This window comes from Leptopilina heterotoma, unplaced genomic scaffold (assembly GCF_015476425.1).
Source record: "Leptopilina heterotoma isolate Lh14 unplaced genomic scaffold, ASM1547642v1 Lhet_226, whole genome shotgun sequence".
NCBI lineage: Eukaryota > Metazoa > Arthropoda > Insecta > Hymenoptera > Figitidae > Leptopilina > Leptopilina heterotoma.
In genome coordinates, this window is record NW_025110944.1 from 415,208 (window position 1) to 442,323 (window position 27,116).

The 27,116-nt window shown below is 25.2% G+C and overlaps 1 protein-coding gene across 9 annotated transcripts in view; it reads right to left on the minus strand.

Moving 5' to 3' along the window:
- LOC122502289 (hemicentin-2) overlaps window positions 1-27,116 on the minus strand; it is a 369,749-nt gene that overhangs the window by 219,822 nt on the left and 122,811 nt on the right. For all 9 annotated transcript variants that reach the window (XM_043612253.1, XM_043612254.1, XM_043612251.1 and 6 more), the window contains one exon: window positions 19,819-19,860. In XM_043612253.1, the coding sequence (XP_043468188.1) occupies window positions 19,819-19,860 (42 nt within the window). The remainder of the gene's footprint in view (window positions 1-19,818; window positions 19,861-27,116) is intronic.

Below are 27,116 nucleotides of genomic sequence, written 5' to 3' on the forward strand. Positions count from 1 at the left end.
AAATGCTAATTTTTTTTAGAAACAAAGAAATGATCAATAATAACATTAATAATATTTTTAGATTAATAAAAATATTTTTGAATTATTTGAAAAGTAAAGATAATATTATTAAACTAAAAAATAGTATCAAAAAATAAAGAAGTAGGTTTAATATTATCTATCAAAACATATCAAAAAAACAAAAGCATGCACAAAAGTCAAACTTCAAGTGTAGACAGACTAAACAGAATACGACGATTATTATAGTGAATAATTATTTTGTAAAAATTATTTTTTAATAATTATTTTCTATAAAATAATTAAAAATTAACAGTTGAAATGTAAAATTCACTCGACACGATTTTTTCAACTTTAAAAATTACTTTTAGCTGGGTAATTCTTCCCTTATTCCAGGGAAAAGAAAAAACAATGAAATGAGATGTAAAGTTTCAAATGAGAATTGCAAATTCTGTAAACATTTGCATTTTGGAAAGGGAATCTAAAACCATAGTAATAATGTAACATAAATGTATAGTGGTGTGGTTTCAATGGCACGACAGCTGACATTCAAGTATCTTCATGGAGAGAGAAGTCTTTGAATTCAGTGAGACAAGCAGCATTCAGAGTTGATGTCATAGTACAACAAGACGCTGGAACTAACGCATCCTCCATCGTCAACCCAATGCAAACTTAATTATCCAACTAATTATTTAACGCAAACAGTGATTATTTCCTGGCTCTCGTCAATAGAAACAATATTACCTTCTTTTCTCTTCATTAACAATTTTTTCCATCAAAAAAAAAAGGAAAAAAGAAAAACCAAAAGTTTTCATTTTTTTCCAAATTAAATATTAAGCACAAAAAAATCCCCATCAAATTTTTTACGATTTAAAAAAACCCAATTTTTTTCAATTTTACACTTTTTTATGTAAAATAAAAACACTGGAAAAAATATGTTACGGATTTAAAGAAGAAAATTGTAATATTGAGAAAGAAAGAAAAATATCTGAGATTAAATAATTATTGTCGCAAAAAAATTTTCTCTTTATTCCTTTTTTTTAGCATTTTATAAATATTTTTTGATGTATTAAACTCATAAATGTAAATACGCCGGAAAAATATATAATTTTTTCTTTTCTTTTTTACAGAATTGTCACAGGTCAGGGAAATCAGGAAATTTTCTTAAAAGTACTAAAAGAAATTAAATTTTTAGAATTCATAAGATAATTCTGAATTGTAGTATCTAGAAACCTTTGAAAATATTAAAGAGAATAAATTTTTATTTCACAAAAAAAAAACTTTTTTTATTTCTGACAAAATTTGAATTTTACAGAATATATGAAATTGAATTTATTTAAAACAATTATTGAGTTTTTGAAAAACTATTGTAAAATTACTTATAAAATAAACTATTTATAAGTAATAATTTTGAATAAAAATTTCAAAAATAATTGTATTTTACAAGAGTAGCATTTACAATTTTCGTAAATAATTGAATTTCAAAAGGTTTCAATCTGAAATTAAAGAAAATTTGAATTTTGAATGAATTTAATTAGAAATTTTGTTAAATTTTGTTCTCTGAAAAATTTTAATTCACATTCCTTTGAAAATAGTTGATTTTTTTATATTTAATTATTAGAAATAATTTATGTAGAAAAGAATTCTCTGAATATTATTAAAAATAAATGCTTGAGAAAAGTATTTTCTGAAAATTATTGAAAAGAATTAAAAAAAAAAATTTAATTTCAATTTGTTTTCCAATTTTACTTATTTTTTTATGTAAATCATAAAAGATGGAAAAACTCTGTTACTGATTTAAAACAGAAAATTAAATATTTAAAAGGAAAAGAATAACAAAGAGTAAATAATTATTTTCACAAAAAACTTTTCTCTATATACCTATTCTTCTTTTTTCTCTTTTTATAAATATTTTTTCTGACACTATTTGAACTTTAAGAGAATATGGAATTTAATTTATTTAAAAAAAAATTATTTCTAGAAAAACTTTTGTGAAATTATTCCATATAAATTATTTAATGAATATTTTTACATAAAAATTTCAAAAATAATTGAATTTTACAAAAATTGCATTTACAATTTTGATAAATAATTTAATTTCAAAAAAGCTTCAAATTGAAATTTTAGAAAATTTGAATTTTAAATTAATTTTATTAGAATATTTATTGAACTTTGTTTTTTGAAAAATTTTAATTAAAATTCTTTTGAATTTTGTTGAATTTTTTATTTTTTAATATGTTTAATTCAAGAAATTTCCGAGTAATCGAAATTTCAGTAAATTAAATTGTAAACAATTATATTTCAAAATTAATTTAGGTGAACTTTCTTTATTCTTTAAATAATTGAATTCTCAAATAACTTTTTCAAAAATTGTTATAACTAATTGATTTAGAGAATTTTAGTTAAAAATTCTAGAAAATTGAATTGAAATCTTAGAAATAATTTTGAAGGAGTTACAGTAGCAATTTTTATAAATTATTAAATTTCAAAAAGTTTGATATTGAAATTTTTTCTAAATCTTTATTCATGTGGAAAAGTAATTATTATTAACTATTTATTCAAAATGAAGTTACTGATGTCTTCTAATAATTTTACAATTAAAGAAATTCTTAAATAAAAGTAGAACATTTTTTTCAAGTATTTAATCATTTTTGAAGTGAATTATAATATTCTTTAGGATGAGAGAAAATGTTAAAATTATTTCTGGAAATGAAAGAAAAATTAAAATTTTTGTTCAAACTCTGTTCTAATAATTATTTCAAAACTGTAAAAAGGAGAAAGTTACAAATTCTGCTACTAAATCGTAATTTATTATTTTAATACCAAAATCAGCTCTAATTTAGCATTTTTTTTAATTATGAATAAATATTTTGTATGGAATTTTTGTAAATATTAAGAAAAAATACGTTTGTATTTCATAATAAAAAATAGAAAATACGTTAGTATTTCAATATTTTTTTGTTTTATGTAATAAGTGAATAAATGTTATGTGAGAAAATATAACGGGAAAAAGAATTTTCTCCAAAATAAACACATCATAAATAAAGATAAAAAAGAATTTGTGTATAAAAATATTCAGAAGTAGCGTGTGTATCACGTTGTGTGTCGGACGAGATAGAAATGTCTAAGAAAATACATTGGGTCGACATGTAAAATGCATATAGTCCTTGTATGGTGAATGCGGGAATTAAAACGCAATTTCCTTTACAAAGGGAAGAGTTTTTTTTATGCCAATCTCCCTCTCCTCTTTCGCTCCCCCTCCCTCTTTCTCTCTCTCACACTTTTCTTTTATATCCAGCTTTCAACTTGCTAGCCCTCTGGCGTTTGCTTAATGAAGCTTTCTCACGAGGGGTGCGCGTGTTTCTTTTTGTTTACCGTTTACCCACCAACTCTCTTTTTTTCTCTTTTTCAAACTTTCTTTCTTTTCTCTCTTCTCTTTTTCATTTTTTTTCTCTCTCTCTCTCTCTTACTCTCTTTTAGTTAGCAAGCAATGTGTTGTTCGACCGCGGTTTAGTTTTATGTGTCTGAATCTGCACTCTTCCCGCCTCTGAATTGCATCTTCAATTACGTGAGCGGCTTTTCGGTTGTTTCCACGCGTTACTTCTCCAATTAGGAACCACATTTTATAGAAAAATGCTCGCTGCCTTTTCTTTTTCAAACACTCTAAATACTCACGTATTTTTGTATTTATCTTTTTATTTTTGTAAAATGTCTTTCTTTTCAGATTTTTCAGTAGACGGTGTGATTTTTTTTCTCTTTCGTTTTGTCTTTGTTAATTCACACGAATTAAGTTACGTAGAAAGTAGAGGAGTGTGTTTCTTTTTTCATTACTTAATGCATACTAAAGTTACATCAAACAGAATTTTTTTCATGATAAAAAGAAGAGATGAAATTAGATAAGAGGGGCAAAAACATAAAAACATGGGGGTTTAGAGGGTAAAATAAGTTAAAAATAAATAGATATTATTGAAACACAAAGGAGAGATTTTTCTCAAAGAGAAGTAGGAATGTAAAGATAAAGAAGGAGAATGTGGAGAAAAAAAACAAAAAAAGTATGTAAGGGTTGAAAAGAAAGCAGAGAAATGTGTAAAGCAGATAAAAAGCCGAAAAAGACAGAAGGAGACAAAAAAGAAGTCGTAAGAAAAGAAAGAAGACAGTAGAAGAGAAAGAAGAGGGAAAAAAAGAATAAAAGGAAACGTAATAGTGAAAAGAAAAGACACAAAACAAGAACAAAAAATAAAAGAAAAAAACAATACAAAAGATGGAAGAAACATAAAAGATAAAAAAAGAAGAAAGTTGCAAAAATAAGCAGAAAGGTAGAAGAAAAAAAGGAACAAAAGAAGAAAAATATAAAGAAACAATAGAAAAAAATAAAGAAAAAATAGAAAAACTAAAGGAAAAATAGAAACAAATAGAAAAAATATAGAAAGAAAAGAAAAAAATTTGAAATAAGGAAACAAAGGACAAACAAAAATGGAAGGTAAGAAAAGAAGAAATTAGATAAGTACAATAAGTACAAAAAGAAGTAAAAAAGTGAAAAAAGAAAAGACAGAAAGGAACAAAAAAGAATAAAATAGAAAACCGCAAAAGACAAATGCAATTTTTCTCTTCTTTTTATGTATATTAATTTTCATAAGACAAGAAATAAAAATAATCAAATAAAGAAACATTTGTATTAAAAATAAAATAAAATCAATTAAAAGAAAACGAAAAAGAGAAAAAAAAGGAAACGAAAGTAAAAAGAAAAAAATAAGTACAAAGAGAAGACAGAAAAAATAAAAGACAGCAGTTCAATAAGGAGAAAAGACAGAAAGGTAAAGAAAAAATAAATGTAATAAAAAAAACAAAAAAAGGTATAAGAATAAAAAGAAAATAAAGGACAAAAAGAATGAAAGAAAATAGGAAGAGAAAAAAATTTAGAGACACAGAAATAAACAAAAAAATAGGGAAGAAATTAAAATATTTTAACAAAGAAATAAAAGAGAAACGAACATGGACCTGAAAAGTAGAAGAGAGAAAAATTTTGTTCAAAAAAGAAATTAAGGAAACAGAAGAAATAAAAGAAGAACAGAAACATTAAGAGCAGAAGAGAGAAAGCATGGAAAAGGAAATTAAAGAAACAGAAGAAATAAACGAAAAAAAATAAAACGGGGATATTAAAAGCAAAAGAGAGAAAGAATAGAATAAAATTAAAGAAACAGAAGAAATAAAAGAAAATAAATAGAACACAGATGAAATACAAAATAAATTAAAGAAACAAAACACAAATAAAGATAAAAAACAGAAAGTAGAAGAAAATTGCAAAAAAAGAATACCTACAAGAAAAAAAACTACAAAAAATGTAAAGAAACAAATGACAAAAAAAATAAAAATAACTCTAAAAAAATTAAAGTTACAAATAAAGAAGAAAAATTATCTTGTAAAGAAAATGTAGAAAACATACAAAAAAGAAATAATGACAGAAATAATAAGAAAAAGTTAAGAAAAAGAAGAAAAACAAAAACGAAGAGATACAAAAACAAACTAATTTTCAGTGAAATTACAACTGATTAAAATCGTGAGAATAGTCACTGAAAATCAGTCAAATTTCACTGATTCAGTTTTAGAGACAAAGTCAAAGTCAGAGTGAAAATTAAAATAAAAATAAAAATCAAAGTCATAGTCAAAATCAAAGTCTCTAAAATTAATGTCCTACTCAAAATCGAAGAGAAACTCAAAGTTAAATTACACTTAAATTACAATTAAAATAAACATCGCACCGAAGGAGAAAATTAAAATAGAAAATATAAAAGAAAAAAAATTAGGGAAAAAGGCATCGAAACAAGAAGAAATATTAAAATAGCTCAGAACTGAAAATGAAGATAAATACAAGAAGAAAAAGAAGATTAGGAAGAAGGAAAACAAAAAAGTGAATAAAAATCTAAAGGAAACAAAAAGAAGAAACAAATAAATACGTGTCAAATGGACAAAATGAAAAACAGAAAAAGTACATAAACAGCTATAAAACTAAGAAAACAAAAAACAAGAACAAAAATAACAGAGCACAATGAAAATTAAAAACAAGTAAAAAACACAAAAGAATGAAATACTTTACAACTTATTTTATTTCCCTTCTTTTCTCTTCTAATCGAAAAAAGAAAAGAGTCGATTAACGAACAATGTCATTTTTACTATTCTCAAGTAATTCCCCCCCTCCCAATTCTAATAGCTTTTGAAAAAGACAATTTATATATAAATATATATTTTATTTTTATTTATTTTTAATAGCAAGGAACGTCAATCAAATGCTTTGTATAAAAGAGGGTTAACAACGAAAAGAGAAGACGAAATCTGCTGAAACAACAGAGAGGAATTGGAAACATCGCAATACTCTATGGAAACAAAACGTTTCTTTTTTTTTGTCTCCTTCTCTCGCTTTCCCTTGACTTACCAAAGAGAGAGGGTGTTGGGTTCTCTCTCTCTCTCTCTTTCTTTCTTTCTTTCTGGTAAGTCAAGGGAATGTGTTGGTATATGTGCGCGCCATTGAAAGTGTATCTAGACGCTAGTAAAAGTGCAGAGGACGTAAATCTTACGTCGACATAAATTCGTTTATCGCAAAGCGTCTACGCGAGCAGCAAAGAGCTTTTCTCGCTTTTCTCCATTCTCGGTCCTTTCAGATTTTTCGTCGCGAGTCGCTGTATTTTTCTGAGGCCCGATTTTCCCTCTTGCCGCACATTACATTTTCTAGGCAGATAATTTTCAAAACTTGATCTCTGGCAAAAAGGGTCCATATACAAGAGGGAACATTTATTCATGGTCAGAAATCTTATTTTTGGTGTATATGTAAATTTTGGTTATCAGAAAAAAAAACTAAAACTAAAGAAACTTTTTTTTTGTTATTCATTTTAGTTTTTTTAAATAACAAAAAATAGTAAACAATATTTTTCCTTTTGAATGAAATTAAAATTTACATATTACTATGAAAATATAAATAATTAAAATATTGGCAACAAATCGTAGGTAAATAAGATTCTTTATTAAAAAGACTATAGGAATTTGTAGCTTTTTATTATAGTTTTCTTTTATAAAAAACAAAAATTAAAAATTTTTTTATTAAAGATACTTTAGAAGTTTTAGACTTTTTAGTAAAATTTTCGAACTTATTAGTAGTATTTTACTAACTTAGACTAGAAATTATTAATTATTTTTCTATTATTCAGTAGTACAAATAAATTTCAGTCAGACATTATTATATTATTTAAAATTTTTTTTATCAGTAGTACAAGTAAATTTCAGTCCGAAAGAACTATTTAATTATTTAAATTTCCCTTTCTCAGTAGTAAAAGTAAATCTTAGTCAGACAATATTATCGAAATAACTAAATTTCTTTGTATGAGAAAAAAAAATTATTAGTCAGACAGTATATTAATATTTAAATTAAAATTTCTTTTTGTCAGTAGAATAAGTAAATTTTTAGTCAGACACTGTTGTAGAAATATTTAAATTACCTCTTTTCAGTAGAACAAAAAATTCCAGTCAGAAAGTACTATTTAAATACTTAAATTTTCTTCTTTCAGTAGTACAAGTAAATTTTAGTCAGACAGTGTTATAGAAATATTTAAATTTCCTTTTTTCAGTAGTACAAGTAAATTTTAGTCAGACAGTGTTATAGAAATATTCAAATTTCCTTTTTCCAGTAGTACAAGTAAATTTTAGTCAGACAGTGCATTAATATTTTAATTTAAATACACTGTTTTCAGTAGTACAAGTAAATTTCAGTCAGACAATACTTTTAATTTTTTTTCCCCAGTGGAAGAAATAAATTTCAGTCAAAGAGTACATTTTAAATATTTAAATTTCCTTTTTTCAGCAGTAGAAGTAAAGTTTAGTCAGACAATGTATTATTATTATTATTATTATTATTATTATTATTATTATTATTATTATTCAAATTTAAATATACTTTTTTCAGTAGTACAAATGATTTTCAGTCAGTCAGAGTTATAGAAATATGTAATTATTCCCTTTGTCAGTAGTACAAATAAATGTTAGTCAGACTGTACTTTTTAAACATTTAACTTTCTTTTCACAGTAGTATAAGTAAATTTCAGTCAGACAGTGTTGTAGAAATATTTTAAATTTCCTTTTTTTTAGTAGTACAAGTAAATTTCTGTTAGGAAGAACTATTTAAATATTTAAATTTCTTTATTTCAGTAGTATAAGTAAATTTTAGTCAGACAGTCTTGTAGAAATATTTTAATATTCCCTTTTTCAGTAGTACAAGTAAATATCAATCAGACAGAACTTTATAAATATTTCTGTGCAATTTTTATCATAAATAATTTACTATCTAAATATTTCAGTAGTATGGTCAAATATTAATCAGACATCAAGTTCAATACTATTTTAGCCATTTTACTGAAAAAAAACTATAGTTTTCTAATTTCAATATAATTTTCAACTAATTTTCCTCTTTTAAGAAAAGTATTTCCGATTTCATCGGCCAGAAAGTCGTATATACGAAAATAAATATTTTTGTCCGACCATTGTCTTGCTGTCATTAGAGTTCGCAGTTGTTGGAGCGAAAGCAATTCTGTTCTACAGCGACAGGAAACCAATTACGTCTCAAAGGAACAACCACAAACACTCTATGGACTTGTTTTGAAGATCTGATTCAATTTTGCTGTCATGATCTCACCTACAGATATATACGAAATTATTTTTACGTTTTCTAACAGGGAAAAAAATGAAAAGAGGGGAATAATCAAAAGGTGACGAAAAAAAGAATTGTCCAAACAATATTCACGCTGGAAATCACAAATATATGATTATAAAGTAGAAGGAAACGAATAAGAAAAAGTAAAGAGCAAAAGAAAACTCATAAAAATCATCCCAATACTCTTTTTAGAAAATATTTTTCAAATATTTAAAAAAAATTCATCCTATTAAAATTTAATCATATTTACTACCAAAAATTTAATTCTGAAGATTAAATTTTTATTTTTATTTGGAAATTTTTATTTGTTGTAGAAAAAAAAGTAAAAATGTTGAAAATATATGTAAAATAAGATTAAACTTGAAATTTACGACCTTTGACTAAAAATTATCAGGCATGAGAAATTTTGAAAGTGGAATATTCTTGCTATTTTTTATCGCACGTTTGAAGGGATATATTATAGGCGTAAATGATATGATGAGTAAAGCGACAATATCGATCGAGCATCTCTTGAACTTTCCATCGTCCAGTAGCGCGAATGAAACCATTTGCTAGAAAATACGGCTCCTTGGAGACTTGAGCATGTTCTCAAGACTGTTACTGCCATAGAATATAGCAGTGCAGTGTATCGTTCAGAGATAAAGAGTAAGTTGCCTCTTAACACACGCTTTATCTTGCGAATATAATGAAAGTCAATGTAATATTGCACCAAGCGAGGTAAATAAATTTTTTAAAGTCTCTTATTTCTTTTAAAGAAACGTCATTCAGAGATGACAGATTCTTTTTATTTTCACCTTTTTTTTTAACTCCTAAGACTTTGTTCCTTTTTTCTCTCTGTTTTTTCTTTATTCTCTCTATTTTCTTTGTTTTCTCTATTTTCTCTATTTTCTCTATTTTCTCTATTTTCTTTTTCTTCTCCCTTTTCTCTTTTTTTTCTTTCTTCTCTTCTTTTTCCTTCTATTTCTTCTCTTTTTTTCCTTTTTCTTTTTTTCTCCTTTTATTTTCTCTTTTATCCCTCTTTTGTCTATATATTCTTCTCCCTTTTTTCTCTTTTCACTTCTTTCTCTCTCTTCTTCCCTTAAATTTCTAATTCGGAATCAGTAGTAAAAGACAGTTGAGGTCAGACAAAATAACAGAATTTTTAGAATTTTACTACTAGTGATAATGGTGGATTTGGTTCAGATAAATAATACTTAAATTTCAACAATATTTAAATTTCATAATTTTAGTAGTATAAGTAAATTTTAGCCAGACAGTGTTATAGAAATATTCAAATTTCCTTTTTTCAGTAATACAAGCAAATTTTAGTCAGACAGTGTATTAATATTTCTATTTAAATACACTGTTTTCAGTAGTACAAGTAAATTTCAGTCAGACATTGATATAGAAATAATTAAATTTTCTCAGTATAACAAGTAAATTTCAGTCAGACAGTTCTATAGAAATATTTAAATTTCCTTTTCCCAGTATTATAAGTAAATTTCAGTCAGACAGCGTAGTAGTAATATTTAAATTTCCTTTCTTTAGTAGAACAAGTAATTTTCAGTCAGTCACTGTTATTTAAATTTCCTTCTTTCAGTAGTACAAGTAAATTTCAGTCAGATAGTTTTTTTAAATATTTAATTTTCTTTTTCCCAGTAGAAGAAATAAATTTCAGTCAAACAGTTACTTTTTAAATATTTAAATTTCCTTTTCCCAGTAGTAGAAGTAAAGTTGAGTCAGACAATGTATTATATTATTCAAATTTAAATATACTTTTTTCAGTAATAAAAGTAATTTTCAGTCAGTCAGTCAGTCGTATAGAAATATTTGAAATTCCTTTTTTCAGTAGTACAAGTAAATTTCAGTCAGACCGTACTTTTTAAACAATAAAATTTCTTTTCCCAGTAGTATAAGTAAATTTCAGTTAGACAGTTCTGTAGAAATATTTAAATTCCCTTCTTTCAGTAAAACAAGTAAATTTTAGTAAGAAAGTGTTATTTAAATATTTATATTTTCTTTTTTCAGTAGTACAAGTAAATTTCAGTCAGTCAGTCGTATAGAAATATTTAAAATTTCTTTTTTCAGTAGTACAAGTAAATTTTAGTCAAACTGTTCTTTTTAAACAATAAAATTTCTTTTTCCTAGTAGTATAAGTAAATTTCAGTCAGACAGTGTAGTAGAAATATTTAAATTTCTTTTTTCAGTAGTAGAAGTAAATTTCAGTCAGACAGAACTTTTTAAACATTAAAATTTCTTTTTCCCAGTAAGTATAAGTAAATTTCAGTCAGACAGTGAAGTAGAAATATTTAAATTTCTTTTTTTCAGTAGAACAAGTAAATTTTAGTCAAAAAGTGTTTATTAAATATTTATATTTTCTTTTTTCAGTAGTACAAGTAAATTTCAGTCAGACAGTTCTATAGAAATATTTAAAATTTCTTTTTTCAGTAGTACAAGTAAATTTCAGTCAGACCGTACTTTTTAAACAATAAAATTCCTTTTTCCAGTAGTATAAGTAAATTTCAGTCAGACAGTTCTGTAGAAATATTTAATTTTCTTCTTTCAGTAAAACATGTAAGCAGGTTTTGATCAGACGTACATTTAAAACCTAATTGGAATATATTCTACAATGTTTTTACTGAGTTCAAGTTATTTATCGATAAAAGTACAAAAGTATTTAATGATAAAGGCATAAAATATTTGAAGTCAGTAGTAAAAGTTCTTTCTAGTCAGCTGCGTTAAAGTTTTCAAATTGTAGTATAAGTATAATAGATTTATTTTTAGTTCAGAGAGAAATCTGTGGGTGCTCTTAATATAATAGTAAGTAAACGTCAACATGGTCTAAAGTTATGGTTTAGTTTCATTAGTATAAGTAAATTTTCGTTCAACACTTACGTATATATTCTCTTTTTGTTGTTAGTAGTAGAGGTATATTCTAGTCAGACACTTCCATATATTCCCTCTTTGTTATCAATACTAAAGGTAAATTCTCCTCAGACACTTCTGTACATTTCCTCTTTGTTGTCAGTAGTAAAAATAAATCCTACCCAGCGAATACGAATTAAAATTCTTCTCAAGAGTTCAAGTAAAATAAAGTTTTCTAATCAGCTACACAAGAAGTTTTTCCAAAAGCCAAAAAGCAGCTAAACCTAAACCAGTGTCAACCTAAAAAAGTAAATACAAAACCCCAACATGAAAATCCACCCCCTTGAATAAAAATACATCTTCTTTCCAAAAATTAATTAAAAATAATACAAAACTGAATTTTTCTTCCTGAGGTCATAGAAAAAAATAATATGACCATTATATGAGAATTTAATAGCCAACGTGTGCGACAAAAGGATGTAGAGTGGACGGAAACTTGGCAAATTCCACACATGTCAGAAAAGTTTTACCCTCTCATATCTCGTTTAAAATTTCTCCCACACACATTTTTTTTTTACCCCATCAAACACTAGACTTGTCCAATTTGTCCCCCAATATAAAATTTTAGAAAAAAAGAGAAAAATGAAGAAAATAAGTAAATAAACTTCTTGTTTAAATTTCTTGTATTAAATTTTCCCCTGTGAAACTTACATAACATCCGATCTCTTCAACTTGAATCGATAACAACGTATACGGCATTTGGCAGTATGGCTATTCCCCGTAAGATTAAGTATATGAAATCACCGGTCAGTGATCCCCAGAGATAACCATGGCAACGGGGGGTAACGCGGGAGAAGAAGGCTCGATAACGCGATTCTCCATTCCTAACAAAGAGCACACTTTCTCCTTCTCTCTCTCTCTCTCTCATTTTCTCCCTCTCTCTCTCTCTATAGCAAAGGTCGTATTCTACGTCCAGTGCACGTATATTCCTACATACATTACGTACCACGTAACGTGAATACCTACCGCACGACTAGGGGGGCCAATATGTTCGTACAGCGTATTGGTGGAACACAAGGGGTAAGTGCAGGGGGAGGGTAGGGTAGGTTTCGGGATTATAGGGAGATCAAAATGGGTTTAAATGGAATGGGTCAAGAATTGCGATTCTACGATCTTGTTAGTGTGTGTCTGTGTGTGTATATTTATATGTCTATGTGTCTTTTCTAGAAATGTTTCACCCGTAAAACAGGTAGGTACTTCTACGACGGGACAAAATTTGCCGTTGATATCCCGACAGTGAGAAAATTTATGTCAACTACGAGAGAAGCTATAAGAATAAGGTGCGGGTATCATCGCGTTTATGGCTTCGCTTCGGTGTATTTCCTTCCGATTTGCATAACGGTCTTTGGCTAACCGTATACCTATCATTTTACACAACTACCCCTCACATACACTCCTCTCTTTCTTCTCTTACCCCGCACACCTCTCACCCTCAGTTTCTTTGCCCCACGAAACCCCCCTTATTTCGTGTCAACGATTCACAACGTCACCGCAAACAACGCATTATCACCTTTTACTAACATTTACTGCCATTAAAATGCATGTAAACTCGTTTCAAAAACAAATCAAGTAAGAGAGAGAGAGAGAGATAGTGTCTCTCGCTTGGACTGCATTTTATTTTAGTTTTATACCAATTTCTCGAATAACATCAACATATCATTTTCTTCACGTCGAATAAGTTTTCCTTTTCTCTCTTTTTTTCTTAAGAAAAAATATTTACATATTTATGTAAAAAAAATATTTACGTATTTAATACGTAAAAAAATGTTTACTGAAAAAAATATTTACATTTAATTTTTTTCGAAAGTTACACAGAGTTGCAATACAAATTTTATTTTTCCCTTACTTTTCCGGTTTTCCCTGATTTTCAGACAAAATTTTAACTTTTTCCCTGACCCTACATTGAGAAAACAATACATTTGAATCAAACATAATTATTTTTGTTATATAGACAACCTAATATTATTTTTCAATTAAACATAATAATTTTGATTCAATACATAATAAGATTGGTTGAATAAAAATTTCTAATTCAATAACAAAATATGTTTAATTCAAACATATTTTTTTGGTTGACTACTTATTTTTGAATGAAAAATTATTTTTTCATTGTAAAGAATATTATAATTTACTCTAAAAATGATAAGATACTAAAAAAATTGTTCTAATAATTTTCTTTGCGTAGGTCTTTAATTGTAAAATTATTTAAAAATATCAATAACTTATTTTTAATATAAATATTTAATCATTATTCTTTTTCTACGTGATTTAAGATTATCAAAAATTTTCAATTTAAAAGTTTCAATTTTGAAATTTAATAATTTATAAAAATTGATACTGTAACTCTTTCAAAATTATTTTTAAGATTTCAATTCAATTTTCTGGAATTTTTATATAAAATTCTCTAAATCAATTATTTTTAAAAATTTTTGACAAAGTTATTTGAGAATAAAATTATTCAAAGAATAAAAAAAGTAATTAAATATATATTAAAAAATTCAACTGATTTAAAAAGAATAGGAATTAAAATTTTTCAGAAAACAAAGTTCAACAAAATGCCTAATTTAAATTAAAAATTTAAATTTTCTAAAAGTACAATTTGAAACCTTTTTGAAATTCAATTATTTATGAAAATTATAAATTCAACTTTCAAGAAATGCAATTATTTTTTTAATTTTTATGTAAAATTATTCATTAAATAATTTATAAGTAATAATTTTACAATAGTTTTTCAAGAATTAAATTGTTTTAAATGAATTTAATTTCATATTTTGTAAACTTCAAATATTGACAGAAATAAAAAAAGTTTTTTTTGGGAATTCAAAAGTTTATAATGCCATCAAGAAGAAATTTAAGAAAAACTAATTTTTGTAAAATATTTTCAAAGCTTTCTAAACTTTAAAATTCTTCTCTAAATCAATTATTTTTAATAAATATTAAAAAATTCAAAAAATTTCAAAAGAATAGGAATTAACATTTTTCAGGAAACAAAGTTTAACAATATTTCTAATTAAATTCATTCAAAATTCAAATTTTCTAAAATTACAATTTCAAATCTTTTGAAAATAATTTATTTAAGAAAATTGTAAATTCAACTTTTATAAAATTCAATTATTTTTGAAATTTTTATGTAAAATTAATAAATTATTCATTAAATAATTTGTAAGTAATAATTTTACAGTAGGTTTTCAAGAATTAAATTGTTTTAAATGAATTTAATTTCATTTTTTGTAAACTTCAAATATTGTCAGAAATAAAAACAGTTTTTTTGTAAATTCAAAGTTTATAATGCAAGCAAAAAGAAATTTAAGAAAAACTAATTTTTAAAAATATTTTCAAAGCTTTCTAGACTTTAAAATTCTTCTCTGAATCAATTATTTTTAATAATATACAGAGAATATTTTTTTTCATCAATTATTTTTAAGGAATATTAAAAAATTTAACTAATTTCAAAAGAATTTGATTTAAAATTTTTCAAAAAATTAAATTTGAACAAACTTTCTAATTAAATTCATTCAAAATTCAAATTTTCTAAAATTTCAATTTGAAACCTTTTGAAGTTCAATTATTTATGAAAATTGTAAAAAAATTCTATTTCATATTCTGTAAGGTTGAAATATTGTCCGAAATAAAAAGAGTTAAGTTTTTTTTTATGAATTCAAAGTTTATAGAAGTAAACGAAACAAAATTTAAGAAGAATTAACTTTTTTCTAATATTTTTAAAGCTTTTTAGACATTAAAATTGAGAATTGTCATATGAATTTTTATAATTTAATTTTTTCCATACCTTTTAATAAAATTTCCTGACTTATCCCTGATTTTCCTGACAAAAATTCTACTTTCCCTACTACTGAGAAAATGATTTATTTGGTTTAAACATATTTTGTTTAAATCAAACTTAAAATATCTTTGCTAAACAGTTTAATTCAAACAAAAGTTATGGTTGATTTTAAATTATTTATAATCAATTAAAACTGATTTCTTTTATGTAAGAATTGCTAAATTCTTGCATAAAGTTCATAATGAAAAGCAATATAGTTGAAGATTTGGTTGAAGGTGTTTTCGGTGTTGGAAGTCCGCAGAAACCACGTTGACGTGGTGACTTTGGTACTGTTCTCATACAAAGTTCCCTCTTAATAACAAGGACCTGACCTGTATAATTATTTTCTACTTCATGCTTGCTTTTTGGCTGTCCTTTGTGTGCTTACATATGTAGATAAAACGAGAGAAGAAAAAAAAACTAAATACGAGAGTAGTGAATGTAGTTTTCTTTAATCATTCCCATAAGGTTTAGTAGACAACAAAATGTTTTAATCTCGTTTTCCTAAACTAGTGAATTTGCAAAACTTGATAAAATTAAGCGGGAGTGCTAAAGTTTTACTTCCAATTTGTGTCGCGAAATGAAGTCAAAAAAAAATACTGCCCGGAAAAGAATTTTATCTTCACTGTAATTTTATTTCTTCAACAATTTTTTATCTCTACTAAAATTAACAAATTTTGACGAAATCAAATTTGTGGAAAAGAATTTTTTACATAATTCCATTAGTATGACATATTAACTATTACTGATTTCATTTATTATTACTGTCTTGCGAAATATTATTGATATTATTAATTATTCCTGTTATTATAAATTATTATTGTTATTATTAACTATTAACTGTTCATTATTCTATTTTATTTTAAAACAAAAAAAAAATTGATATACCGAACCGACAGTTTTCTTGAAACAAAAAAATTTGACCAAATACATGAAAATTGATCCTCGCTTGAAGAAATTAATAAAAATATAGTATAACAATGCATAAAAAAGAATAATGTAAAATACAAAAGTAAAAAAAAATGAATCATCATTGAAAAAAAAGAACAAAACAAGAAAAAAATCATAAATCAGAAAAAATATAAAGCGAGAAATAATAAAAAAAATCTAACAAAACAAAAAACAGAAAGAAGAAAAAAGAGTTTCAACTATAAATGAACAAAATTTAAAAGTATAACAATTAAAAGACAGAAGAAAATAATAAAAAATAATTATTTAAAAAGAGCGAAAAAATTTTTTTCCAATGTGGGTCAATTATTTATTTACTTCATTATATTTTTTCTTTCGCCTCAAGAAAATAAAGTCTAAATGAAAAATATTTTCATCAACTTGAATTAAAAAAGAAAAAAAAAGAAAAATGAAAAAAAAAACTTTTTGCCAACGGCAAATTTCCAATTGGCATCATTCCGCGCAGTGCTTAACAACTTTTATTGTTGTTTTACTAAAGAAAAGTATCTGCGATCTATTGTTGCTTTCAGTGCCAAGCTGAGAAAGGACAGCATATCGTCCTGCAGAGACCTCCAAACTAATCAGACTCGGCCAATTCGAGTTCTCTCATGGGATTTCCCCCCTTCCCTCTTCACTCACTCACTCTCTCTCTCTCCGTCTCTCTGGACAAGATAATTTAAACTTTCCCAACGCCATGACTATCCCACATTCACACCCCTTGATTCCTATTAACAGAATTAGAAACGAGAGTCAAATTCAGAATCAAAATATCTAAAATCTTTACTAAACTGATATATCTATATTCTATAATATATAATATATAATTATACCTACATATATTATTATTATTATTATTATTATTATTATTGTTACTTCTATTATTATTATTATAATTTATATATACAAGATATGAATAAAATAATTTATTAATATTAATAATAAAAATAAAAAAATCAAAAAAAAAAATTTAAAAAAAGCATTGAAATAAATCTGGAGAAAAATATAAAATGCTGACTTTTATTTATAAATAATATAATTTAAATTTTAAAATTTACGCGATTTGCTCTTTTGTAATTGTTGTTTACTCTTCATAACCAATTTAAATTTTACGCGAAACAATTTATTGCTTCTCATTAATTAAAAATGTACATGAATTATTTAATATCTCGAATAAAAACAGTGCTTCGCGCAATCTATAGTTAATTATTTTAGCAAAAAATGCAAAAAAAAAGAAGAAAAACAACAACAAACTCGTAATTAAAATACGTGAATGCATTCGTAAATTATATTGTCAGACTATATATAACTAATTATGTCAAATTAATAATATCAATATACCATGTGAAAAATTATTTACGTGAAATAATTATCATTTACGAATTTATTACATGAAAAATAGTGATTCGATATCAATCAACAAATGTTAAAAACACAATTTTTAAAAATTAAATAATAAAAACAAAAATTCGAAGCAAAAGTTAACTGGGAAAATGAAAGAATAATAAAAATAATAAAAAGGGAATTATAAATAAAAAATAAAATGCAAGTACTAAAAAAAATTATAAGAATGACAATAAATGTAAATAAAGAACAAGAATAAAAATTATACAAAGAACAATAGATATTAAAAAATAAAGTACATGTAAAGAAGCTTTACTTGGAACAACGATAAGTTTTTCTAGAGTAGCTTTCCTTCGAGTAATAAAGAAAACAATTGTTAGCAATAATAATAGTAACAAAAAATAATATTAAAATTACAATTTTCAGTAGTTTAAGTAAATTTCAGGCATGACAGTAATAAAAAATACTTTAATTTCCTTTTTTCAGCAGAACAAGTAAATTTCAGTCAGACAGTATTAAATAAATGTTGAAATTTCCTTTCTTCTATGGTACAAGTAAATTTCATTTAGATAATTATGGAAATATTGAAATTTCCTTTTTTCAGTAGAACAAGTAAATCTCAGCCAGACAGTATATTATTAAAATTCAAATATGTTTGTTTCAGTAGTACAAATAAATTTCAGTCAGACAGTATATTAATAAAATTCAAATATTACAAGTAAATTTCAGTCAGACAGTATTATAGAAATATTGAATTTTCCTTTTTTCAGTGGTATAAAAAAATTTCAGTCAGACAGTATATTAATATTTAAAAATTAAATATACTTGCTTTAGTAGTACAAGTAAATTTCAGTCAGACAGCAACAATAATAATAATAATAATAATAATAATAATAATAATAAAAGCAATTTTATTAATAAAATATAAATAAATGTTGTAATTAATAATCAATAATAATAAAAGAATAACAAATATAAACATTTAATTATTTCAAATCAAAAATTGAATTAAAAAAATTTTTAAATAAATAAGTTATATTAAATATATAATATTCAAATATAATATATCATTATATATTATGCATATCAGTTTTTTTTAATCACACATTTTTTATAATTATATAATTATAAAAAGTTAAGTAATGTAAAGTAAAGATGAACTATTTTTTAAAAAACAAATTTTTAAAACGCATTATACGAATTTCTATTTCATAAAAATAGGACTATATATTTTAAATGTGATGAGATTTTTTGAGATATTCAGACATCCGGATTTTATTTCTAGTGCCATTTCGACGTGACGGGACCACAAGGGAATGACATCGCTATTTTTTTTTTAAAGCCCAGATTGTGATGCATGAGTGGCTTAAAAGGGCACCACGGTTCGCCATCCGAAAATTTAGATATTCGTCACTGCCAACTACCGCATTTACTCTGCATATGCTAACCCGTCCCCAATTTTGTATGTTTCATATAATGAGTACCAACAATGCATATACACACGTACCATAACAAACCGCATTCATATATATAATCCCCCCTGCTCACCAATCCATATTATTACACAATCCTCATTCTAATGTGTATTTAAAAGTCTTTTATTAAAATTTTTCAAAATTTTTAATTTACTTTTCAATTTGATAAATTTTAATTTATTTATCAATTAATCAAATTATTTAATGTTTGTTTAAATCAAATCTATTGTTTAAAATTATTTATTTTATTATTATATGTTTAAATAAATTTTCTTTTTGCAACTTCCTAATTTTCTAAATTTTTATTAGTCAAAATTTTCATTTATTCATTTATTTCAAGGTGAATGTCAATGTCAAACTCAAAAACAAATTACGAAATTGCACCCTAGTTTGCCTCAAATTTTTCAATTCTTTTTCCCCTTTTCGCCACTTTTCTCATAAACTCCATTATTATGAACTTTTATACTCTTTCATGAATTGAGTTAATTTTTTCTGTTTCACTTATATATATATATATATATACACACACTTTCGTCAAAAAAGTTACACCTTTAAAACAATTTAACGATGATCGTAAAAAAAAATATTTCATTATAATATCATGACTCTGATAAGAATGCATAAATTGCAAAACTTACCTCCTCTCGGAGCTTCAGTAGACCCTGCTCGCTGTCTTAAACCTGAAACAAAAAAGAAAACAAAAACTCATGAAACTGAGGAAAATCAACTTTTAGGGGAATTATCCTAAGTCAATATAAAATGTTTATGCCAAGGCCACTTCTCTCCCTCTTTCTCTCTCTCTCTCTCACTTGTATATTCCGTCGGTGAAGAAACTTTATATTATAATCAAATTGTCCAGTGGAAGACCTGAGAGAGAGATAATTAAGATACAAAATCAACTCACAAATGTTTGCCCTCTGGGGAATCTTCTCCCCCCCCCCTCTCTCTCTCTCTCACTCCATCCTTTCACCATTCCCTTGAGTAAAATTAATATTACCTGAATGTTGGATATTCATAAATTAAGAAAACGTAAACGCTTCATCAAAATCTGGTATATTTGTTCTTTTGAAAAGTTAACAATCCCATGTTTAATAATGTTTACTTGCCATAAACTTTTGTAAGTTAGATAAAACTTGAATTCAAAGGTAAAACGTCAATGAAATCAAGGAAAGAGAGGGGAGGGGAGGGGGGGTTGTACAAAGAGACTAAAATTTCGTTTGAATAATAGAATTTTACAAACGAGCTAATAGGAATAATCCTTTTTTGTGCACACTGTTTCAATTTTCATTGGAAATAAAAGAGAGGTGCTATTTTTGGCATTCTTGGCTTCTATGCAAAATTTTTTTTTTCTGTTTTCTTTCCCCCTCCACCCCAAGCCCACTTTCTCTTATGGCTGACTTTTCTATTTATAGTTTACAAACGGGAGGTGAGCGAAACTTTTACATTCTAACTTTATCTTCCCACTTGTTAAGCCAACGTTGACTGTAGTTTGCTTTTGACTCGGTGAATTACAAATCGGACTTAAAAGCTCCAGCTGTGGGAGTTGTGATCCCAAAAACAAAAAAAAAAAAAAGAAGAAGACGAAGAAAAAAAAGATAGGCACAACCCTAATGCATTTTTAGACTTTCAAAGTTTTGTCTGCGCCTCCTCTCCCTTTCAGCGAGACTTTGACTTGGACAAGCAGCCGCGAGGAAACTTTGAACAGTTTACGTTAGTATTTTACAAGTCGCTGTGCTTATTTTCGAAAATTGTTTCTCCCAGTTCGTTAGAAACTTATATGAGGGACTTTGAGGATTAGTTTTGCTATTTAGAGTTATGTTTTCTTCTTTAAAAACTAATTTATCTTGAATTAAAAAATTTCGAAAGCTTATTCGTGCAAAAAAAACGTGGGATTGTAATTTGTGTATAGAAATAATTTTTTTTCATAAAAAAAAATGTCTGACTAAAACAAGGCTTTACTACGGACGCGTATCGAAAGAACTATGTCTGACTGTAAATGACTCTTACTACTGTGAGACTACGAAAAATTCTGCCTATAATTTATTTTTAGATGTAATTTTATTGTTAAAAAATGTGTCTGACTAAAACGAACCTTTACTACTAGAAGGAGAATTAAAAAAAGTCGGTCTGACTATATAAATAAATTTTGCTACTAACCAATTATGAAAATCAGTCTGACAGTATTTTATTTTCAGAAGTAATTTTTTGTGGAAAAACATTGTCTGATTAAAATGAGGCATTACTACTGACATAAGCATCGAAATAAATGTGTCTGACTATTAATCACTTTTACTACTGATAGACTAAGAAAAAGCCCGACTGTGATTAATTTATTTCAGATATAATAGAGTAATTTTATTAATGAACAGATTTGTCTGACTAAATCGAAACTTTACTACTGAAAGAATAATTAAAAGAAATTTGTCTGACTATTAATTACTCTTATTTCTGACTCTTCTACTTTAAATGCACAGTAGTATTAGAATAGAAATTTGAAACATTTTCTGTGAGTTATAAATACTTTTACTACTTAATGAAAATGTAGAGCAACTTTAAATGCGTCCAGCTCGAAATTTATTTTCTAAAGTGTGAAAGTGACAGCTTCTTATATAAGAAACAATTTTATAATTTTCATATTAAGTAGTTAAATAAATTTCAAGTCAGACACTTTTTAAAGTGTTCTCAATTTTTAATTAGTAGTAAAACTATTTATTACTCGGAAAAAATGTTTCAAATTCCTAGTCTAATACTAGAGTACATTTAAAGTGGAAGAGTCAGTAGTAGGAGTAATTTATAGTCAGACCATTTTTTCGTAATTCTCTTTCCAATAGTAAAGTTTCGTTTTAGTCCAGACTAATTTCTAAATCTCAAAAAAGTTAAAAACTTCCATCAAAAATATATGTTTTAATATAGAAACAATAAAAATTAACTATAATAATCTTCGTTGCTTTTGTTTTTTTTTTCTTTAAAAAATATTGTTTGACAGATCGAAAAAATGCAGGTATTTTTTCATGATTTATAATAAAACAATATTTTAAATTAGAAAATATAAAAAAATTGTGATTAACAAATAAATTTTGTATATTATATGCTTTTTTCTATAACAAATTTCGTTTGACTGATCTAAATTATGTAAATTTTTCTTCTTTTTATTTATAAAAAATATGAGAAAATTGGTAATTGTTAAAAAATTATAATTAATAAATAGGAAATATTTTATGCATAATTTATATTTCTCAATAACAATATTGTTCAAAAACTCATTCTCTTCTTTTGGAAAAGAAACATTACATATTATATTTTATTTGTCAATTACAAATTTTAATTGAAAATGAAATTGAAATTTTTTAAATTTTTAGAAAATAAAGGGAAAAATTTTACTCAAATAAAAGTTCTGTTACATTTACTTACGAATTTCTTTAATTGTAAAATTATTCGAAAACACCAAAAACTTTTTTTTTTAAATAAATATTTAATCATTATTATTTTTCCATAGAAATAAAGAATTTCAAAAATTACAAATTCAAATCTTTTTAAATTCAATAACTTATAAGAATATTTTTATAAAACATGAAGATAGCGATTGCTCCGAGTCGAAGACTCGGAGTAATCGATTTCTTCATGTTTTATAATAATTAAAGATGACCGAGTGATAAAATCATTGTTTTATATTATAAGAATATTATTACAGTACATTTTTTCAAAATTATTTTCATAATTTCAAATCAATTATTATTTTCTAATATTTTTAATTATTTTCATCATTTCAAATCAATTATTATTTTCTACAATTATTAATTATTTTTTATAAAAATAATTAAATTCCTAAAAAGAAAATTTTATTATTTATTAAAATAATTGAATTATTGCGAAGGAATTTATAAAAATTTTGTAAATAATTGAATTCCTGGGAAATTTTTATTATTTACGAAAATAATTAAATGTTTGCGTACTATTTTTGGGAATTTGAAATTGATTTGAAATTAATTGAACTTTGGTGAAGAATTTTGTTATTTATAAAGAAAATGGTAATTTTGACGAGAATTTTTTTTTAAATTTGAAAGATAATTGAATTTTATGAGAAGAATTTTATCACTCTTGAAAAGAATTGAATTTCTGCAATTATTTGTAATTTTTCCAAAAATTTTTTTTTTTTAGTGTTTTGAACAAAAATTTGAATTGCAAATTTTTAAATTCTATTATTTTTAAAATTGCTAATTTTATCCTAAAAAGTTAGCAGCGAGCTTTAGTGCGCGAATTGTTGCTAGTAAAATAATAATGTAAAACGTAAAAAATTGTTTTTCTTTTTTTTTTAAAAACGAAAATGTTTAATTCCTTATAAATTTCAAAGTAGTAGAAAAGTCAACGTACGTCAGAAAAAAATGTAGCTAAAATATTATTAAAGTCTTTTCATAAAAGTAAAAATTCTACTCTAAAAGTAGATTCAGTAGTATAATGAAGCTTTAGTGTAACTAAGTTTCCTCCTTCTTAGTAGTTTTTACTACTAAGTTAGTCTTAGTAGTAAAAATAGTGTTTCGTCAGACAAATTGTTTGAACAATTTGTTCCTTCTCTATTCTCGATCGTTTTTTCACTCAAAAGAGTCTTTTTTTGGCAAGTGACAATTTTAAAATTTTAGTATCAGTAGTTGCAGGAATTTTTAGTCAGACACGTTCTAAATTTTTCTAAATTTGCATTTTGAAGTAAAATTATTTACTCCCATGTATTTTGGTCCTAATAAATTAATAAAAATAAATACAAACTCAGAAGTAGAAAACCTTTCTTCTGAAATAAAAATTTTTCTTCTCTTATTAATTCTAAAAACAGTAAAATTAATATAACTCAGACTGCTATGAAAAATTAAATTTTTTAATTAGTAAAAATTATATCAGTAGTATAGGAAGTATATCAGTATCAGCAGTTTATTTATAATAAACACAGAAATGATTTTCGGTAGAATAGATGAAGAGAGGGTGATTATTAACTCAATTAACACACGTGACACTAAATTTTGAGAGTTTGACAATTTTCCCTAAAGTTTACTAACAATGAATCTTCATCTCGTACATCAAATAGAACGAATTCATTTACTAAACTGTCTTATGCCGGAAGCTAGAGGTCTGTCTTTGGAAGAGAAAGAGAGTGAGAGAGAGAGAGAGAGGGAGATGAAGCGAATAAATGGATAGTGTCTTGAAGTTATTTAATTACAGACAGAAGAAGGAGAAGAAGAGGGGAGAGTGTTGTCGGTATGGGGTATGGAGAAAACCGGAAGCAGCAAAACGAATGAAAACGACTAGACGTTAAGCAAACTGAAGACAGAGCCAAGGAGTAAAGAACTCGATGTAGCAAATGATAAACGAGATTCGAATCATTAATTAAAGAGTAAGAGAGCACAGCATCCGCCCAACTCTATTGTTACAGGAAACATTATCAATGACTTTTTGGACTCATGGCGATATCTGTATGGTGCAAACTTTAGTGTACAGGATTTGGAGTGTAAATACTGGTAATAATATATTAGCCTATTATATCTTTTATAGCGATTAATTGAATTTTTTTTCTTCTTTTATTTATTTTTGGTATTCTAGATTTACTATTTTTCGATTATTTTTATCTGCTTTTGTTGTCTAGATTTATTACATTTTGCTTATTTCTTTATTTTTAGACATTTTTGTTATTTACTTCTTTATTTTTAGTTATTAATTTTTTTTTATTTTTATTATTTATTTACTATTTTTTTTACTTAATTAATTTGTTTTTATCTTTATTTAATTCTAATTTCTATTCAACCAAAATATTCAATTTTTAATTTAACTTAAAAAAAATTTGATTTTCTTGTTATTTTCAGTTTCAGTAGTATGAAAAAATTTGAGTCAGACTGAAGGTCCAAAGTTTTGTTATACTTTTAAGTAAAAAAGTGAACAACAGTAGATACTATATTTCTGATCTGATACTAATTTTATCGAGAAAAAAAAACCACATTCTATACATAAATTTTGATTGAGTAGGTGTCTATTAGAAGCAGAAGAGAGTGTGCCATGCTGAATATATAATATTAGGTCGATATTTTTGTCTATATATATATATAAATATATATATATATTGTTCGGATTACGTTCGCATTGCGCGTCTAGCAGATTTTGGTAGAAACCCCTCTCCTAGAACCATTCTGTACGGACGATTGAATAATCGTTATGTAAATTCAATTGAAGCGTGAGTTCCACTTTCGGAACTTACACAGACAGAAACAGGTACACATACACGTAGATGAACATCATATTTGTGGTTGAACATTCAGATAAAAAAAAATTTTTTTTATCAAAAATAAAATTAAAACGTAAGGTATTAATTTTTTTTTGGGGGGAAAATTCAACGAAATGTAAATAGTATAAGTGATCGTATTAATAGATCTCGTTTTATATCCCTTTATTCTCTCTCAATGACGAAAAAAAAATTCGATCAATAAAAATTTTTGATTAAAAAGAAAATGGAAATTTGTTAATTTTCACAAACAAAAATTTTTCATCTATATGCATTAATATGGCTAATTCGTATAACGGACAAAATTTTGCTCATTGCACAGAAAGTAAATATAATCCTTTAGGATCAAATGTCAAATGCAATAAATTCGACAGTTATAAAAAGTAGGTCGTATATTTATCCTGATTTTATAGAATTCAAGTTTAAAAAAAAAATATTGGGTATATAATAATAATAATAATAATAATAATTTTTTTAGACAACAAAGAAAAAATTTTACAAAAAATTTGCTACACGCTCGAAAAAACTTTGTTACAGATACAAGAAAAAATAATAATAGTATTAATAGTAATAATTTGCGGTTTAATCAAAGATTTAAAAATACAATCAAATTTAACAGTAATTTTAAAATAAAATTTTCGTCTATTTAATTTTTCTCAATAATTTCTGAAAATTATTGAGAGAAATCTAAAATTTCCGAATAATAGAATCCCTAATGATGATGGGGAAAAAAATGTTAAATTTTCGGAAAAAAAGGGCTTCAATTTTTTTTTTCAGATAGAAGAAATCTAAAGTAGCTTGTAATACTTGCGAGTATTTGTGAAAAAATAGTAAAGTTTTTATAATCAAGAATTTTATCAGCACAGGTCACAATATATGCTATAATCCTCTTGTCACAAACTGCAGCAAAAGCGATGAAAAGCGATTCGTTTTCTATATCGATTTTGTTATCCTACAGAACACATCAAAGACCAGGTCAAAGAAAAATAAGCTTTGGAGTATTTTTTTTTTTTTTTGATTTTATTATTATTTTTTTTTTTTTTTTTTGAAAGAAAAATTATTGAACTTTTGGAAAATAGCGTCGACAGCGATAGTAAAGCGTGAACCATATAACAGTGTAGCGAATTACACGAATTATTGGATGGTGTACCATTTACGATCTCATTCTTTTATATTAAACTATATCAACAGTAGTTACTAAATTTTTTTCCCTACATACATACATGTATACGGTTGTAACTTTTCGACAAATGCAATTTACTTCAAACTGATGTTTACTAACAAAATTTGCGAACTGAAAATTCGTTTTTATGATAGAAAAGGTTTTTTCTTATTTAATTTATAATTATAATTTTTATGAATTCTGCTCAAATTATAAAGTAATTAAATTTTTCTTTTCTTGGGTTTATTTAAATTTATTTTTTATTTATTTAATTTTTATTTTTAATAATAATTGAAGGTTACTCGTTTTTACTATTTTTAATTTTAACCCCTTATATTTTTTGAGATTTATTATTTTCTATTCATTTATATTTTTGTTGTCAGCAGAAAAACTCAGAAATAGTCAGACGTTTACATATTCTTACGGTTTTGCTGTCAGTGATAGAAGAAGAAATTAGTCAGACAATCTAAATTTTTCCTACTCTTTTGAAATTAGTGATAAAAAATTTATTTTCT